Source organism: Numida meleagris, chromosome 1, assembly GCF_002078875.1.
Source record: "Numida meleagris isolate 19003 breed g44 Domestic line chromosome 1, NumMel1.0, whole genome shotgun sequence".
Taxonomy (NCBI): Eukaryota; Metazoa; Chordata; class Aves; order Galliformes; family Numididae; genus Numida; species Numida meleagris.
In genome coordinates this window covers 61,373,951-61,394,357 of record NC_034409.1, presented here as the reverse complement: position 1 = coordinate 61,394,357, position 20,407 = coordinate 61,373,951, and the positions used below count along the sequence as shown (strand labels likewise).

The 20,407-nt window shown below is 38.1% G+C and overlaps 1 protein-coding gene across 6 annotated transcripts in view; it reads right to left on the bottom strand.

The window, feature by feature from the left end:
- The window catches only part of ERC1 (ELKS/RAB6-interacting/CAST family member 1), a 300,339-nt gene that overhangs the window by 273,156 nt on the left and 6,776 nt on the right, over positions 1-20,407 (bottom strand). For 5 of the 6 annotated variants that reach the window (XM_021389632.1, XM_021389660.1, XM_021389603.1 and 2 more), the window contains exon 2: positions 15,464-16,297. In XM_021389632.1, coding sequence (XP_021245307.1) covers positions 15,464-16,132 — 669 coding nt within the window. In that variant the 5' untranslated portion in view covers positions 16,133-16,297. Of the gene's footprint in view, positions 1-11,457; positions 11,833-15,463; positions 16,298-20,407 lie in introns of those variants that run through there. The other variant, XM_021389650.1, reaches the window with a different exon arrangement.

Sequence of the window (20,407 nt, the reverse complement as noted above, 5' to 3'; positions counted from 1 at the left end):
TACAATCCACGTTTTCCAGTAATAAAAACATCTTTACAGTTCTAAGGTTATATTCCAATCTTATTTCACTCAGTCCTTCTGTTAACACATTCAGATGAAAATTAACCTTTTTTGCTAAATTACTTTAACCAGAAGAGTTCCCTGATAATCACTTCATATGAAGCCGCATAAAACCAGTACCAGCAAGATGAGACAGTGATGCCAAGTTATATAAGATTAATCAGAGTGGAAATAGAGCACTTTTTGTAATCAAATTCCGTCCAAGAAGTACATTAAAAATATGTGCTAAGTTCAGGACTTCCTAATAAGTGGGTGGTTTCATACTGAATTGATTCTGCTTTATTCTGCATATGTTGAAAATTTGCCACATTATTGCAATACCAACTGTTCTTCATTTGTTGCAGAGACTGAATTGTACTAATAAGGGGACTAAAATCATTGTAATAGTAAACACTGGTACTATCTATGGGATGTGGAAATTAAAGATGCATCAAGAACAAGTAGAAAATGATGATTAGTGGGAATATGCTATTAAGACAACAGCTATGTGTTTTTTTGTTGTTGGTTTTGGTTTTCTAGTTTTCATGGGTTGTTTTTTTTCCCCAGAGAGTTGATTGTCAAAGTGGTGAAACACTTCCCTACAATTTATATGTTAGTGCTCTACTGCTGCAGACCTGATTGAGAGCCGTTCAGAAAATGTATAAATCACTTGCAATGATAAAGTTAACATAAACTGTGCCTTGAATATGAACCATTATAAAAATCTCCAGGAAAAATGGGGCTCTTGTTCCCATGTTGGTCATATACATACGTAGCTTGGATACATCTGTGTGCGCCTTAGGGCATAATCTGTTGCAAAAAAAAAAAAAGAACACCTGAACTTGTGCAATTCAGATGGTTCCGATATCACAAGTGACATAAGAACAATTGTGCTATTCATCTCCCAGCAGCTAGTTGAACACTGACGGAAAAAAAGAAAGGAATTCTACTTAAGAAACCAGAAACCATCTCAAAAGATCACAAATCAAGATATAAAGAACTTTGGGAACTTAAAAAAAAAAATACCAATTTTAGCTATCAAGTATTGTACATGAGGCCATGGTTAATAATTACCACTTCATACAACTGTATATCTCTCATGCCTTGTACTTAGCATTTTCCACAGCTTTCTGTTCTTTAATGTTGCAGTGTTTAATATCACCTTTCAATGATGGAAACTGATGTGACAGACAGAAGTTGTAAACACAACTGATAAGTTAATTCAGAACATGTTAATACAGGTTAGAAAGGAAGGAGCTTACTACTGGGAATTGAAACCAGCTTATGACAGTAATGGCAGTTTTGTAACTTGAAGAAATACTAATACAGCACTGCTTACTACTTGTAATTCTGGTTAATGAGTTATGGTGCGAGGGATGCAAAGTGTAAGTTTACAGAACACATACATCTGGCAGAACCTCACAAAAGTACTTCAGGATTAATAAAAAATGGAAGCCACTAAACTCAAGAAGTGGTGTTCTACCTTTTTCATGTGAAATATCTCACAACCTTCTCCAATTTTCATTGCCTAAACTGACAACAATATTTAAAAAATAAAGTATACTCATTCTCAAAATAAAAAGGAAGTAAAAATATAAAAATATTGAGTTAATATGACCCATATTCGTGAACTAAATGCTACATCTACATTTTTGTAGTCTGCTGTTAATGAAATACTCAGCATCTGATCAGATGTGAAAACCAAAAAAAAAAAAAGGTATTCGGCAGTAAAATCTCATCTCATCCTCTCAATTACATGTAAGCCTACATTGCACAGGGACCCATTCTGTTACTGATACGCTACTAAAAATTAATACCTTCCCTCAGATTTGATTAACAAAATTAACTGTTCCTATTGCTTGATCACAGAGAAATGTAAGTTAACTGTGCAGGACAGACAAAGCTCAACACTTTCAAGAAAAGGTAGGAAAAATAAAAGATTTCTTGCTTCAAACCTAAGCTAAGAATACTACTGAGCTCCTACAAGCACAAGTCTAGGACTTTATATATATGGTACCTAATGAAGAAGGAGGTGATTTTGCTTTCTAATGGTTAGCACAGAGAACAAAAATTCTCCCATATCTCAACTATAGCAACCACTAACTGCATGATTTTTAATAATCACATTATATCTAACCCAATGTAATGGTTTGGAAATATTTTATAATCTGGATTTATTGACAGAAATAACACACATCTTCCTGAGTGCTGAAATGTTTAATTCACCATCATTTAAGTTCCTTCAGAAGCTCAAGCATTAGAAATTGTCCAAATGTGATTATATCCACAACAGTCTTCTATTTTGCAGAAGAGGCGTTGGTTGAAAGATCCTCAGAAAGACCCTACTTGTCATGTGTTGGTTGATTTCACACAACAGTTTTGGTGCATATAAACTGAATATATGTCAGAGGAAACTAAAAGAGCAGCTGTGCTCGAGATGCACAACAAATGCACCCTAATCCCTAACGCAGAAATGAACTGTGTATCACTCCTTTAGACAGTACAAAATCACATGTGCAGGAGGCAAGTCTGGTTCAATTGGGCTAGTCAGGAGTTCAAATAGCACACAGACGAAGGGGTCCCAGCACCAACTACTGTCCATCCATAATAATGTCTTACTGCACCAAATAACCTGACTGTGTTAACATTCAACCTGTGAAGTACAGATCTACTTCTTCCAGATCAGCCTTCAAAGACCGTCTAGCATCAGTACTTCATAAAGAAATATTAACATGTGTATTAACTGTAAGTGAAAATGAATTAAAGATTTTGCACAGGTTCCCAGTCTTTCAGATTAAAGAAGTCTGACATGAAACACTATAAAGAGTTAATTAACAAAAAAGTGGGGCTAAATACAAATTCATGACAATTCTCACGTAGAAAAGGAGACAGACATCAGACCTAAAATGTATACAGATTTGAGCTTATTCAGCCAAATGGAAAGAAGGACAGGAATCATTCCTGAATAAGCATACACTAAATTAATTTACGCAGTTTTGAAAGGTTAATCTTGAACGCCTTCCCAGCCTTAGGAAAAAGTAAAAGCTTTTGCTGGATAGAAATGCTAACTTGGAACCTTTCTTAAATAGCAAACACTGAATTTTGAATCTTATTTGTAGGAGAACAGGGAGACAGAATGTAATGAGAGCACAACAAACAAACCTGTTCAACTATTATATGTTAAGTGTAAAGTTCAATTTTCAAGTTGAACTGTAAAGATTTCAGTGATTTAAACCAGAAAGCTCAAAAAATAAGTCAGGTTTCATAGGAGTAACTAGAAGACATGCTATTTCCAACTATAATGGCTCGTAAAGCATTATGGAACAACCAGTAAGATCTTACTAGTATGTTACACAGCTGCAAAGAGCAGAGGCCCCTGGTATCACATAGAGACCACAGTTTGAGTAGATAGCAGTACCCACACTCATTTCAACTCTTTGGTCAAGTATGTGCACAGAATGTGAATTATGGCCAAAGCATACTTATTAAAATTTTTCTTACTCTTTCTCAAAACCATGTGCTAGCTCAAAAAGTCAATTCACTGTTAAGAAAAGTTTGAATCAATTCATTTTATTGCAGAGGTAATTTTTTTTTTTATTTTCCTCCATAACACAGCACTGAGGATAATTCCGTTTTTTGAATCCTTCCACATTGTGGACAATAGGAACAGGTCCAAACGCTCTCTGCAAAGACTATCATCAAATGGTTGAGTGCTTCATTTTTCTTCTCTCATAAGAAATGGTGTTGACTGCACATCAATAACACACTATTTACTTTCTAATACGAAAGTATACCTACGCTTCCTTAGAAAGGTCCCTCCTTTGAGTAACTAGGCTTACAGATCTATTAAAAAGGTTACACATTAACAGGCTCGCAACCACATTGTCAAAGCTGACCCATCAGATACCACCCAAGGGAGAAAGCCTTTAAAACTTTCCTCCAAATAAAAGCATAATGATAATCTGATTTTACTTAACTGATCAATAGGCTAATAAAGACTGGGAAATTCCCCATTCTGAAAAAAATCTCGTGGGTTCCCATTTGTACAAGGCCTGCTGTGAGAGTAATGCCATGATCTTAGAGGCAGTTGGTGATACAACAGTAAAGGCTGAACCTTCCAACCAGTATTCCATTACATGTTGTTGCCGTGCAATAGATGGCAGCAGAGGGGCAGTCTGACAAAATGGTGACCGACACAGAGGTGTGGATGAAGCAGAGGTGTAGAACTGAAGTCCTCCATGCAGAAAAAATTGCACCCACTGACATTCATTGATCCTTGCTGAACATATGTGGAGACCAAAGAGTGGATGTGAGCACAGTGAGGCGGTAGGTGGTGCCTTTTCAGCACAGGTGACCACAGGTCACCACTGCTGATGCAGATTTTTTCTATTTATTTATGAGCACAGCACGCAGGCTCTTGTTCATTGGTGGTGAAAATGCATAGCTAATGGTGGTGATTGTGTTGAAAAATAGTGTTTTAGAGCAAATTCTCAGCTACATCAAACTATGTTATTGTGCTCTTACTATTTGTTGTCATTTCCACCAAAATAAATAGGAGGCATTACTTTCAGAGTGACCTATGTACAACTACTCTGCATTAACTGTTAATTCCCAGAAGCAAATGGATCCCTTAATTTTAACACACAAATGTTATACTAATGTAAAACACAAAATGATCGCCATATTTGGTCAAAATAAAGAATGATCTTGATTTTTACATCAGTAAGTGCTTTTTTTTTTTTTTTTTTTTAGTGTCAATAGTATGAGAAGCACACCAAAAGCTTGACACTGTGCTCTCATCTATTACTATGCTGTACCTGGTAAACACAACCATGTTAGTACTCTTAAACTAAACAGAGTCAAATAATAAATCTTCAAACAATCATATTCTCCACATTTACTTATACAAAAGAGATAAGCCAGTTACTTCCTAAGATTCCGGTCCAGGGCATGGCATTTACTAATAATGACCTAATTAAAAGCTTTTACTATAAGGCTGTTTTTATTTGTACCCACTTCCTTTTTCTAGGAGACTTCTGGGATTCATCATTTCACCTAAAAGCACTAATCCTCAGCTTAAAGCTTTTGCCATCCTCTGCATGGATGTGTTCCTCTCATTCAACAAATGCTGCAACCTCTTGCCATACAAGCCAAAAATCACTTTTAGGAACTTCATATGTACATTTTCAGTTGATGTAAAACACAAATCATTAGTTAAGTCTTAACATGAACTGAGGGATTTCTTGTGGATCAAATGAAAACCTGTGTTCCACAGGACTTCCATAAAGCAAACTCTAACCTTAGAAGAGATAGGAGCACATCTTCTACATGCTTATTCACTCTTTTTAAGCCTATAATGCAAATTTTTCTTCTGTAGAAGAGAAAAAACTCTAGGTCTCTTTCCATTTGTGTACAGGAGATGTACCTTCTGGCAAAAAGCAGAAAAAGTAATTTCATTTTGTAGCCACTGGCAAGATAGGGCTGAGCAGAGGCATGATATAGAAACCTCCTATCATAAAAACTATCGTAAACCCAGTAAAAAGCTCTAGCTCAGGCTGCAGAAATATGGCCATTCTTAAAGACTGCCTTTGCCATCAATCTACTGCTTCCTTAGATCAGATCTAAGCCGTGCACTGACTACAGAAAATGGGCATCATCTACAATAAAGCTTTATTTTCCAGACAGGTTGGAATTTCTTAGCTCTGCTGCTTTTGACATTTCTAACACTGCTAGTAAAAGCTTAAGAGCTTTGGTACAATCCTCCAAATCCTTTAGCATATCAAATGTTTAGCATTACATGTTTCAATTTCTCAAAAAAAGATGCAGCCATAAGAATAAACCCCACGGAGGCTTATAGCTGTGGGACAGCATGCTGGAACAGGCTGCATGGGTATCTTGTCTCACTAATGAGAAAAGCTCCTCGTGTATTCTCAAGTTACTTCTGTTGATTCAAGTTTTGTTTCTGTTGAACTGAGAACTGGTATTCAGTTATACTGTGGAAAATCTAATGTATATGTTTGTAAAATATTTGTGCATCATGTGCATGTCATTATTTTGGCACAATTATATATATGTTTTCTTTTCTCACAGTGAGAAGTGTATATACTTCTCTACACATGCGAAGTTAGATGCTTCTGTGAAACTTTTGTATGCTTTTGATTACACTTTGCAGACAGAAATACATCTGCTCATGGATTCTTAAAACAAAACCAATTCTGAGCGCTCTTGTCCTAATGTCCATTAAAGCAGCTGAGTAGCCGCACAATACTCAGCAAGCAAAGGAGTACAAACATGCATTTTCTTCCATATACGCAGTATCCTTCACTTGCTAAAGCAATCTCCAACATTGTTGAAGCAGGAGGAAAACATGAGGCTATCATAATGGGAAACCTCTGTAAAGTTTTAATACGAAAAGACAGTATATAACCACTCTAATATATGTACTACGTGACATGGTTACCTTCAATATCAGGTCTTGTTAAGCCTGAGATGACAACTCTTGTCGGTACAGGTCTGTAAAGACAACATGCTACAACACAAACACTTCTTTTAAAAGCTTTTCCCTCTCCCCAGTCAAAAATAAGCATTTGACATTTGGGGCATGATTCCACTGAAAAAAACCAACCTATCAATCAATACTCCTCCAAGGGAAAAGAGTACATAAGGCTCACCATATTGTGTTACAGAAGGTAGGACTTGCTTCCCACCACCATCCCACGTCCCCTCCTTAAATGCCAGGAGAAACCAACTAGGGTAGAAATAGATCCTGTACATTGTACCTGGAAAAAAAAAATCCCACCTCTGAACAGCGCTGATTTGGCTTAATCTCAGAAAGAAGTTGCCAAAGTGACTGGAAATGCATGGTCCTTTACTCCTTGAAATCCACATCAGCACATACTTAGAAGACTATCTCAAAAGTTACCAACCCAAAGTAGCTATTACCTGATCATCTGAGAAAAAGGATCAAAAATCTATAAACTTAACATCAAGCATTGCTTCCTCGTGCAGAGATCTGTGAAATGTTCAAATGGCAAATGAGTGTTTAGTGACATGCCTACTTCTTCATAGAGCTTCTCAAAAGAAGACAAAGTATTTACTGGACATGAAAGGATATAACTGTATTCAGCTTTGATTCAGATACCAGTGAGGCATACTTAATCTTGGACTACTATTCATTACTTGCGTGTTTTTCCACACCTAAGGCTGCCTCCCTGTTTCAAATGGGGCAGGGTTGAAAAGGGCAGGAAAAGAAGGGAAGAAGCAGGAAAAGATTGCACTGTAGAAAAACAAAGGGAGATCAACACACTACAGAACCTCACAAAATGCAAATATTCAGCAACAGGCATTAACAAAGCATCTTTTTAGACAAGTAGAGTTTACTCTCAAATTCTCAGCTATATTTGCAAAGCATTGACAAAGATCTTTCTATTGAACAGTTGACCTCCGTTACTTTTCTCCCTTTCTACTACTCTCCCAAAAAGGTGTCTTCACTGCATTATACACAAGATTAGAAAAGTCATCATCCCTATGAACCAGTCTTTCTTTGTCCACTTGCCATGAGCTGCTTGAGATTACTGAGAAACTACATCTTGCTTTTAAGTTGCTTCTGAAGTTGTGGAATCAAGTTCTGGAAGAACTAAATGCCTCTGAACAGTTGCTTACCCTTGTTCACTTATAGTAGTTATTTTCCAAAACACTGACAACAATCACTGGATCTTAAAAGAAAACCATACAGGCAATGGAGGCAGCACAGAACAAGGACTCAGTCATCTTCCTGTGTTTCAGAGGAATTCTTGACCAGCAGCCCCTACTCAGAGAAGGGCCAAAGAAGCCCACAGCACACATATTTAAGCCATTTAAGAACAGTAAAAAAAAAAAAGTAGTAACACATACAGTAATTTTTTTAAAAGCTTGCATATAGATGAGCAAGAATTTTTAACACAAGAAAAAGCTAAAAAAAAGTTTAGGTTTACCAGTGATGGTATACTGCTTGGCATTCCAGTTTACAAAAGAAGTTGCTAAAATTAAACTAAAGAAGTCAAACACATTATTTATTGCTGTAGCTGTTATACGTTGCTCTGATTTCTCCTGCAGTGCTCACTGGAAGCACTTTCAGTGAGTGTTCTGCACCAGTATTTCTGCGTGTGATTAAGCTGATTTCAATGAGCACACATCCAATCAGAATAGTATATTATGCTTTAAATTATTTTTATAACTAAATATTTTTTATTTTATTATTAGAAGAATTAAAAGTCTCTTTGTAAGCTGAATCCATAAGATAACTTTCTTACTGGAGATCAATTGAAAAAAAAAATTCAAATCACCATGAAAATTCTTCAAATATTGATCTAGACACTGAAAATGAATCATTCCATGTATTTTTTCTTTTCTTTGTGATTTAAATGTAAACACCACACTGGAGTTGCAAACCAAAACTGGTGTGCTTCAGTTTCTCTCAATCAGGTCAAAAGGTTTTGGTGCTCAGTGCTCAAAGGTTATAAAAAGAAAATAATGCTATAATTCCCATAGGTAGACAAGGAAAACAGACTATTTAAGTCTTTGAAAGAAGTAGTACAGAACAATACAGCAAGAGCATGGCTGAGTTGTAAAGCATTTCGATAACCAAAAGAAAAATTCACTAAATCAAATGGGTTTTTCAGTGGCTTAGTGTGAGTTCTTTGAACTCTAATAGAGTTTTACAAAAACTGTACATTGCTACCTACTTCTCATGGCTGTTAATAACTAAGTATTTCTGCTCTTCTGCCTAAGGTACTATGCAACCATTAGGCAAGTCACTTGGATATAAAAACTGATATCAACAAGGAATGAAACTAGCAACGCTTTTTCCTTGTATTTTGTTCACTACAAAAGGAGAATATGGTCTTTTTGAGAGGACCCAGTATAAATCTGTAAATACTATGTAAAGATATTGTTATGTGGACCTTGTGGGTTATGAAAAGTTTTGCCAAAGATTTTATTTTCAAGGTATAGTAGTTATCTTCAGGGAAAAAAAAAAACAATAAACAGAAGAACCCACTGTGATATAGTTACAGCCCACTACATTTAGTAGATTTTTTCCATTTATTTATTGGATTATGACAAAAATGATATATAAAAACTACAAAGTACACTTTTTTCCCTACATAGATAGTAATCCAGAGCAGCTATGCATACCTGCTGACACACCATTGCACTCTGATTTCTGTCAAGATGCTCAACTCATCACTGACCGCAACTACCCAAAACACTGAAGTGTTCTTGTGTTCACTAAACACAGGTATATACTAATATGTTGTACACTGCAACACCCTGAACACTGAAGACTCTCCTCCTTTACCCCTCCTGCCTGCTGAGGCTAAAGTGGCATTTCACAGCATTTTTCTCCAACTTCTAATTCAGAAAGCTACCATTATTGCCCTTAATAATTTATCCAATACAGTAATCACTTTCCAAGTACAGAAATGTCACTTCTAAGCTCTTTTGCTCTCTAGCCTTTGTCTCAGAATATGAGAATATGAGAGATGTATTTACCCTAAATACAAAAAAGCTTATCTGTCTTATCAATGTCTCAAGCACAGCACAGATTGTTAATAGGATCTTTAGATACCTACTTTGATGAAAAAAAACCATTCCTTTCATCTAAGAGTTTAGTGATGGTGGCTCACTCACCAGTCATCTCAAAGTAAGAAAGAATTTCTAATATCACCAAATTGGGGCAAAAAAAAACCAAAAAAAACCCTCAACTTTGATTTTTGGCCTCAGAGGCATACACGAAGACTGTCATCTGTATTCTTAATAGTACTTAAATTCTTTTTCCATGGACTAGTAGTTCCATTAGAAGCATTTCTCTCCTTTCCACTTAAATCAATACCACGTAGTAAAGGATAGACACACAAGAATACCAGATTTAGTATTAGGAAGCTGTAACAGCAGTACAAGACCTCTACTAAAATGAAATACATATAATGCAGCAAAAGCACAGAGCTATTCCCATCAGCTCTCTGTGTTCAATTGCTCACTGAGTGACTAGTAGGAAGCTTGATTTACTCTAAACCAGAGCCTCACACACTTTCAAGTTACGCAATGCATGTTTTAGAAAGAGCACTTAAGGAAAAAGTGAACAACTCAGATATCAGAATTGACATAATACCAAGAAAAGACAACGGATCCTAAAGAAATTCAGGAATTCAGATAAAACTTTTCAGAACCATACATACTGAATGGTAGAATAACATGCTGGAAACCTAGTTAGGGAGCGATGTCTGAACAGCCTCATTACACAGCGGATAAAGAATTTCCAAGCAAAGAACAGAAGAACAGTGTGCTATCTGGAACATAAAGTAATCCCTCTCTCAGCTCAGTAGCTAAAAGCACAGTCAAACTACTAAGAAATTCACCATTATCAGCGCTGCAACCCATTTTACTAAAAGCTTCTTTTAAGTTGATAGTATTCCCCTTGTCTGTTTAATGGATCGAATAGGGACCAACTCTTCAGCTTATGCTAAAGTTTAAAGCAACTCAAGAGTGATTCTACCTCAGTAAGAAATGGGAGAAAAGGAGCATTAGGGAGCTTTGATAAGCCGCAGAAGCCTTATTTTCTTTCCTTACAGAATTGCATAGAGGCAGAACACAGAAGGTCCATCTCCTGGGAGACTGCATGTCACCGCATTCATTTCTGAAGTCACTACTCAGTGCCACAACTTGATAAACGCCTCAGATACTGAGCACTCCTCAGGAGACAGCTTTGAGTTACTCTAAAGAAGAAATAAGTTATTATGTCATGTTTCAACTGAAGAAAGACAGAGCGAACCTTAAAGCTGGCAGTGCTTTACAGAATTGACAGATCTGCCGTAGAAAAAAAGTGTTTAAGTGTAATGTTGTAGGATATAGATAATGAATTCTAACGACAACTATGGAATGCCCTGTGATGCAAATAAAGATCCACTATAGGGAGAAAGCCTAGCTAATAACCTAAGTCTGGAGAGGAGTGCTGGTAAACTGCTGGAGGACACCAGCCACACTCTTCCATCACAATAAAGCAGAACATTCTTCAAGCACTGACCCCAAGTAAGGTGAAATACTTTTCAGAAATATTTTCTTGGTTAAACTCCCTCACTCAGACATTCAAAACCTCTAACCACAAAGAGGCCACAAAAATACATCAAAGTAGAAAGATGTTTTCAGCAGTACCGCACCATTTCAGCCAAAACATAATTCAGATTTCAAATCTAGATCAGACAATGTGGTAAATTTCAGTGCAGGGTGCTAGACATCCAATTTGCATTGCACTCATTGTTTTTAGGGACAATCACCTTGGCATATGCAAGTTTCAACTGTGGGGAGTTCTTTTTTCTCTCTAGTTCCATGCAGTCCATCACGATCCAGATTTTAATGAAACCACAAACCAAAAGTACTCACCATCTTTCCTTCATTCTTCTGGCTTCCAAAGAAGATATTTTCATGTAAACTTTAAATACTACTCACGCCAAAAGAGAAAATCTTCTGTTCCAGCCAGAGAAATGTACTTCTTACTAAAGTGTGCTAAGGAGAGCAACAGTGCCAAAACCAAGCTCCTGTTTGTTGACTCCATCAGTTCCTCCTTGCACGTGTTTGTTAATCTTTGAGAAATCATCTGCACTCTGCTTCTGGCTTCTTGCTAAGTCTAATTGGATAACTAATCCACACCACACTGCAAACTACTCTATTTTTCCATGACTCTATGTTAACTACAGGAATACTTTCCACTTTGAGTTCTGAGCTCTTCAAAATGAGATGACGAGGACATTCCCCATTTACCAAAAGAAAAGATCTTCTGGCGCTTCAGCAACAAAGTATCAAAGGATGAAGATAAATTTCAGCATATGCTACACTCCACAGCTGTTAATATTTGCTCAGAGTAGCCAATGAATACAGCTGTACTGCATCACAGCTGAAACCATCATCACTGAGCAAGGCTAAGCCTTTTCAACCCAAGTGAGAGCTATTTACGCCTAGATGCATGGGCACTACATTTTCAATATTATATCCAAGATACTCCTGCTACCTATTTGCACCAAAATAAATAAATGAACAAACACGTGACCACACCAGGACACATAGTGCTCTCTTTAATCTTCCTATTCATTCGCTTTTCTTTTTCAAAAGGAGTTCTCTTCTTTATTCAGCCTGGAAAATTTCTTGGAAATCAGCAAGCAGTACTCCAATAATCAACATTTATTTGTACATGTTCCCAAGAAATACGAAAGAAAACTCAGTGACACCAACACATGTTGCACAGGAGACTGAGCGATCAACCAGAGCTCATGTTTTCACATATTCTTAACAACTTCCAGAACTTAGAGATAATTCAGTCAAAGTTGAGGTGACAAGAGTAGTAAATAAATAAATAAATCCAATCGGGGACGATCAAGCATGCGGGGAGGAATAAAGAGCCAAGATCACAGCAAAGAGATTGAGATGACTATCAGATAATGGGATGAGTCAGCCTGCACCTTGGCTCTGTGAATCTAGTCAATTTTAAACAATGCATTCGGTCTTAGCTAAACTTAACATGCAGCACAAGTCCTGCCCATGCCAGAAGGCTTTTATTCAAGTGATGCGCTGAAATACTGGTATTGAGATCTGAAATACCAGTTCCTGCAAGTACACTGAAAGGCAATGTAGCAGGAATATATTAAACTCATTTTAGAAAAGAGTAGGGGGAGGGTAATGAAGATATTTCAGGTCCACCAACAGATCAGAGAAGTCCCTTGTTCAGTGTCTAAACAGAAAAGTGTTTAATTACAGTAAATCCGATTAAACTGATCTTCATTATAAAGGCTGAAGTGACCAATTCCAACAGGCTATAGAAGACATAATGAATTCAGAGTTTAATTAGGACACACTGTTAGCTAACTATAATCTATTAATTAGCATTCTTAGTTTTTACAGCTCATTGCAATAATACTCTTTTACTTTTAAATTGCACCCTTCTTTTTTTGGACCAAAGTTATACAATTCTACAAGTGTGGTAGTAATTATAGTGATTGCCTAGAAAACAGTGGCCTGGAAATATCTGTAAATGTTTAATTAGGGGATAAAGGAAAGACACACACACACAAAAAACTCTCAGATAGAGAAATCACTGTTCTCAAATCTATACATATTCAGTAACCACTTACTCCATTCTAAACCACACATTCATTGTATTTGTGCTTCCAGATTTCCACAGCATCCTCACATGTCAAAACTCACATAAACATCGTCACATTTAAAAACATTCTCCTTCTCTTCAGTATGAAAACAGAACTTTAAAACCACAAGAAGAGAATTTGGAAATTTAAAACTCACCTTCTGCAGAAATATTAACAGCACCAAAAAGCTGAGTGAATGGCATTTTGTGTTTTCATTATACTAACACCATACTAGTGTCTTGGTTTGGGCTGGGATGGAGTTAATTTTCCTCACAGTAGCTGGTATGATGCTGTGTTTTGGATTTATGATGAATAAAGTCATGTTCCACCCATGTTTTACTTGTTGCTGAGCAGTGTTTACACTAAGTCAATGACTTACGACCTCCTCGGGTTGCCCTGCCAGCAAGAAGGCTGGGGACACACAAAAAGCTGGGAGGGCACAGAATCAGCACAGCAGACCTAAACTGGTCAAGAGGATATCTCATACCATGTGGTGTCATGCTGAACAATAAAATGGGGAGGAGTTGGATGGAGGGGGGCAGGCACTGCTCAGCCACTGGCTGGGCTTCAAGCAGTGGGTGGTGAGCAATTGTGCTGTGCATCCTTTGCTTTGTTGTTGTTGTTGTTGCTTGTTCCTTCTTTATTTTTTTTTTGTTTGTTTCTTATTTAGAAGTATCTTTGTATCAACCCACACATTCTCACACTTTCACCTTTTTCAGTTCCTCCCCCCATCCCACTGAGGGGAAAGTCAGCAAACAGCTGAATGGTATTGACCTGCTTGCCCGATTAAACCACAACAACCAGCATAGCTAAAATTTTCACTGGATTAATCCTCCTAAGGAAATACTATTCTTATAATAAAATGATTTCACTTTAAGCTTTTTTGCTCTAAAAAGACATGAAAATGAATACAAAATAAATATCGTACATTGTCAAATCCCATGTTGCAATACTACCGTTCAGTAAGAACACAGCTATAACACTGAAAAAGTTCATTAAATTATTTCATGCTAGTTCAAAAAAGCAACTTACTTAATTACTACTTTTTAAGAACTTAGTAAAGTATGTTCTTAAAAAGGTGGAAGGAAATTCTCAAGACTGCTTCAGTGTAAGCAGAGTATCACTAACCAAAAGGAATCTACTAAAGTCACAGGTCACCTGAAAAATATACCTAAACAGCTTCAAAAAGTATGACCACATTTGAATTATGGAAATGATTTCAACTTTCTCAGGTATTTTAAAAACTGAACAGGGAAAGTAATTTTACCATAGCGAGGACTGACTGACATTTCAGGGGCCTATTGAATACGGGGCCTATTTTCCATGATAGCGTTGAGGTTTCTCACTGGAGAGTGCAGAGAGATTCCTAACTCACATATGGCCATGAACAACTGAACAGGAGCATACCAACTCAAAGACAACGAGTTACCTCAGGATTAAATTAGCAAGATCCAGATGGGAAAACTGAAAAAGTTACTAGAAGTAGAGCTGACTACAAAGAGACCTCAATTTTAACCAGCTTCTCAGGTTTATTTTGATCTAGAGATGCTTGTAAGAGGGGACAAGAAAAAAGTGACAGACGCCCAACATTCTCTGTTCTTCTGCCAATTCTCTAGCTAATCAGACCACTACAAAACAAAATATATATATATATATAGAGAGAGAGTGCTTTATGATAGCTGTATAACAAGATAGGCACTGTTTATGAGAAAAGAAAAGATGAGAGGGTATTAGACTACTTAAATGAAGCCAAGAACACGGTTTACACATTTGTGAAAGTTGTAGGTCTGGAGGTTTTAACTAGAGCTCTAAACTAAGAGCAGTGCCATGTGAACTTTGTTTTACTGGCAATCTATCAACATCCAGCAGCAGTTCAGCTGTATTTGGGGTCAGCAGTTAGTACATTCTACATCTCAAGAGAACACTTTTGGAATTAAGCACTATACAAATAATGATCATGAGTGGGATAAAATAGTTGCAAATTGAAACTGAGTGGTGAGCAATAGTCCCAGAAAATAAATTAGAAAAAGAAAAGAAAAAAAAAATCACAAGGAGAAACAAGCATTGAAGTGGAGGTTTACAAATCTGATAAGAAACACTTAAAAAAAACCTCTTGCAAGATGAAAACTTCTTATTCGTACCAATTACTGGGAAAAGTACTAAAATAATTTAGCTAAGCGTAATATGCAAGCTTATTAAACTCATTTAATCATGCTACTGCACTAACACAACAGTAACATTAGATAACAAACCTGGTTTTCTTCTTGCAAAACTCTATACTGTTCCTTCCAAATGGTGATTTTTGAAGCTTCATCTTTCCTCAGAGCTCTTTCTTTTTTTAGCTCAGGACTCCAGAAGGTCTTGATGCTGTTCATGGAAGAACTCAGCTTGCTTTCTTTCACCTCCACATCCTTGCGAAGCAGATCATTTTCCCTTAATACTTCTTTGAGTTGCGTCTGCAGATCCATGATCGTGTTATCCCTGGCCTGGCGAAGCGAGTGAGGCACAGTGGACGCCATACTCACTGGAGGAAGATGATGCTCTCCAAATGCGATAGTATCACTGGCAACTCCACTACTGGCAATGTTAGGGCTGCTACCCATTGCAGTCATCCTAACACCGTAAGGCAGCCGCCCCCCAGACCGGCCCAAAGTCATGGTGCTTTTTGGGGTGTCTGCACCGACGTTCTCATGGTCACTTAGATACATAGGGCCAGACGTAGCATAGGCAGCGTTTAAGGACTGAATATTTTCCATAGAAAGGGTTTTCCCACTGCCGCCCCCAGTACTACTGCCGGAACTGCCTCCAGTGCTGTTGGTTCGACGATGGCCCAAGCGTGGTGACCGTGGCAGCCTTGGTGAACGCCCTGGACTCTGGTTGCTTGGCTCAGCCTTGCCAACTGACCGAGCGCTTCCGTACATGATTAAGCTGGTGGTGTGAGGCAATTAGATAGGCATAAATCAGGAATGAGAGAATTCCTCTGAAGCTCTTTAGTGTTTCTAAGTCAGCTTAAGGCCAGTCAAAATTTGTAACAGATCCAGTTGTCCATCTTTGAAGTCACATGCTCACAATGTCCAGGACCACATCTGTATCAAGAAAAATAACATATTAACGATCTAGTTTATTCCAAAATATTTTGTCCCATGTTAGAATAAAAGCATGTTCTACTACCACTATATTTCTCCACCATTTTTTAATTCCCACTCACAAAAAGCAATCTTATTTAAATTCTAATATTTGAACTAAAAAAGGAAGTTCTACTCTTTTTTTTGTCCTATCATTATATTATCATTTAAAGAGAGAGTGAAAAAAATACTCATCAGTTTTCAAGCCATAATGTTAATGGTCACCTTGAGCAACTTTTTTTCCTACTTCTGACTTTTCCTTATCCTTGTCCTGTTGCTTTTCTGAGGAAACAGACTTAATCAAAATTTGAAGTCCATTTACTACATTCAGTAGTTTTATCTTTTAAGTACTACTAGCTTTTGTAGGACACAGTTTCTAATTTCTGTATGTACCCACACTGAAAACTGGTTCCAGTCTCTTACTTCTTCCCTAAGCATGACTTAGTCTTTACTCAGGTTAAAAAGATTTCAGTCCTAACATGTTTCTCATTTTGCAGCTCAGAGTAATTTCATTAAATACTATAATCCCAACAGCAGGGACTTCTCCAAAAACAAAACAGTATGACAACATCATGTTGCAGTACGCCTCCCCTCTACTTTATATACAGATATGCAGTAAAATTCCTTATTTTTGCACTGTTAAATGTTGCTGTCCTGTAAGTGCAGTAGCAGGTCCCTCTTTAGTACAGAAATACTGGGCTGAGACCACACACAGTTAGTGAGTAGCTATCAGAGGATAAAGAATCAGGGATGAAATCCGCTCTCACAACTGAGCTACTGTACTACTCTGTTCTCTCTCTTCTTTTAACTTATTTTTCCATTATAAACATTTCAAATCACAGTTGTGCTCAGCTAAAATCAAAACTAGAACCAGACCAAAATATCCCTGCACTGACCCCTCCCCATGAGATGAAAGGCTACCAAGCAGCATCTAAAGACATCATGTATATCCTAACGTATTTCCTTTCACGCCAGCTTTAATCCAGCCTCATCTTCTGCTAGGAAGTTTGGTTTGCCAGATATTAGCAATCACTCAATCAATTTTTTCTAGCTCCTGGTTGAGGGTGTGTTTGGATTTGAGAGATGGACCACGCACTGGATAAGGAATTGGCTAGAGGGTTGCACTCAAGAGATTTGCTGTCACTGGCTTAACATCCAAGTGGAGACCAGTGACCTGTGGCGTTCCCCAGGGATTGGTTCTGGGACCAGCGCTATTTAACATTTTTGTAGGCAACATGGACAGTGGGATTGAGTGCACCCTCAGCAACTTTGCAGATGACACCAAGCTGAGTGGTGCAGTTGACACACTAGTGGGAAGGGATGCCATTCAGATGGACCTGGACAGGTTTGAGAGGTGGGCCCATGCCAACCTCATGAAGTTCAACAAGGCCAAGTGTAAGGTCCTGCACTTTGATCAGGGCAATCCCAAGCACAGATACAGGTTGGGCAGAGAATGGCTTGAGAGCAGCCCTGAGGAGAAGGATTTGGGAGTGTCGACTGATGAAAGGTTCAACATGAGCTGGCAATGTGCACTTGCAGCCCAGAAGGCCAACTGTATCCTGGGTTGCATCAAGAGAAGTGTGACCAGCAGGAGGTGATTCTGCCCTTCTACTCTGCTCTTGTGAGACCCCACCTGGAGTACTGTGTCCAGCTCTGGAGCCCCCAATACAAGAAGGACATGGAGTTGTTGGAGCGGATCCAGAGGAGGGCCAAGAAGATGATCAGAGGGTTGGAGCACCTCCCCTACAAGCACAGGCTGAGAGAGCTGGGGCTCTTCAGCCTGGAGATGAGAAGGCTCTGAGGAGACCTCATAGAGTACCTTTCAGTACTTTCAGTACCTGAAGGGGGCCTACAGGAAAGCTGGGGAGGGACTTTTCATAAGAACAGGTAGCATCAGGACGAGGGGAAATGGCTTTAAACTGGAAGAGGGTAGATTTAGACAGATATCAGGAAGAAATTCTTTACTGTGAAGGTGGTGAGACACTGGAACAGGTTGCCCTGAGAGGTTATGAATGCCCCCGCCCTGGAAGCATTCAGGTCCAGGCTGAATGGGGCTTTGAGCAACCTGGTCTAGAGGGAGGTGTTCCTGCCTATAGCAGAGGGGTTGTAACTAGATGACCTTAAAAGTCCCTTCCAACCCAAACCATTCTATGGTTCTATGAGTTTTAAATCACAAACAGTACGGAGTAGAAGTTTTCCATTTACACACTATTTCATAGAAGATACAATAGCATGAGGTATTTTACAAAGCTTACGGAAGCTGCTGCAACTGTGCTTGCTGAGCAGTGCTCAAGAAGTTCAAGTGCTCGCTCTCTTATACTCTTTCATTTTTGAAATGACAACCATAGCTACTGTGCTCAGTCTAGTGACAACGTTACTATGGAATATTTTAAACACACACGTAAAGGGAAGAAGAACAATGAAAGATAGCCAGCACCATTAATAATTGAAGTTAGCTCCCAAAACACCATTTACAGATTTATTTTTTAAAATACAAGTTTCAGATAGGAAGTTTCTTCTATTTCAACCACATATCCTTATGCAAAACGGCACAGAAGTATAAACTACTTAACAAAGTCTGCAGTGTTTCAGTGGAGTAACTTCAATAACCAAGACACTGCGCTCCAATCTGGAAGAAAAACACTTTTTCCAACGAGAAAAGTTATTTCAGACCAATCTCAGTGTTTGAGACACCAAAACGCCAAAAATGCTGCTGCGGCACCCGTTGAGAACTCAAAACAATTAGATATTTCTTAGACACTACATAAATTATATTCAACCGAGAGCTTATATCCACAAGGATTCTCATGAGAATTAATCCAAATCAAAGCACTTAACTCATTTGCTAGAAAGTCACCTCAATAAATCACTGCCAACACTCACTTCAACAGCTTTCAGTAAGTTTTAACTCAAAACAAAAGACTGCACATTTTATTCCATTTAGTTATAGCACTTTCCCCTCCAAAAGCATTAAATTTAAATGATGCTAGGAACACATTACTGCTGCATGCAGAAGTATCACCTAGCACGCACTTAATGACACGCAAGAAGCACACAAAAGATTTTAGATCATTTCTAATGAGTTAATCACTCCTGAAAAGGGGAGCGCGGGGGGAAGTAAACTCACGAAATTGCTTTCTCTTTGCTTTAGGTAGCATTTTGCCAAACTACTGGTAGCTTTTGAATGAATGAAAGCAACGAGTGTCCTCGATAGAAAAGCAGCTTCCCACGCAGCTGAAAGTAGCCGACAGCACACAGCGTGCCGTACTGCTGCGACGTTCCATACAGCGGGCAGACAGATTAATCCTATTCCACTGCAAGCGAAAACACCAGTTCTGTGCTAATTCATCTCTCACCTCTGTTTCACAAGTAGGTGCCATCCTCTCTATGGCTCTGGAAAAAAATAATCAAGTAATTCAAGCTAGAATTATGATGTTCTAACTCAGTAGCTAAGAGTTCCAGAAAGGATTCTCGGAGTGGGCATGTGACACTTGGGGAAAGACATCAACCCCATGCGTCACATGGCTCTCCCTTCTCAAAATGGAAAAAAAATAAAAATAGTACCTTAAAAAAAAAGTCTTTGGAAACAAGAAAACTCAACCTCACACTATTTCTCTTGAGCTGAGAACTTTAATTACAGGCTTGAAACTTGTCAGCATTCCAAATACTAATGAAATACTCCTTCCCAATCATGCAGCCAGTTTCAGTACTTTCACTGACACAGAAGTCTGTCATGGTTCAAGAGAAAAAGTCACATGGCAAGATAAATCATCTTAACCACTCCTTTGGGATTTTTTTCCAGCAGTATTCATCACTGGACATTTCATTTTATTGCTGTTAGGAATCTAGCAGCAGAAGCAGATATCAAGACAATTCACTCTAGGAAAAACGTCTTTCATCCTGGACATAGCAAAGTGAAACAAGTGACAGAAATGCCTCTTCTAATTTTCAACCAGCAAGAAGAAAGTTTTAACTTCCTTCCAGTAATGCAAGCAGAATTACATGGAAGACTTCTTTCAGACAGCAACATACCCAGAAAAGCTACAGTTTTTCAAAATTCTGACCCACACT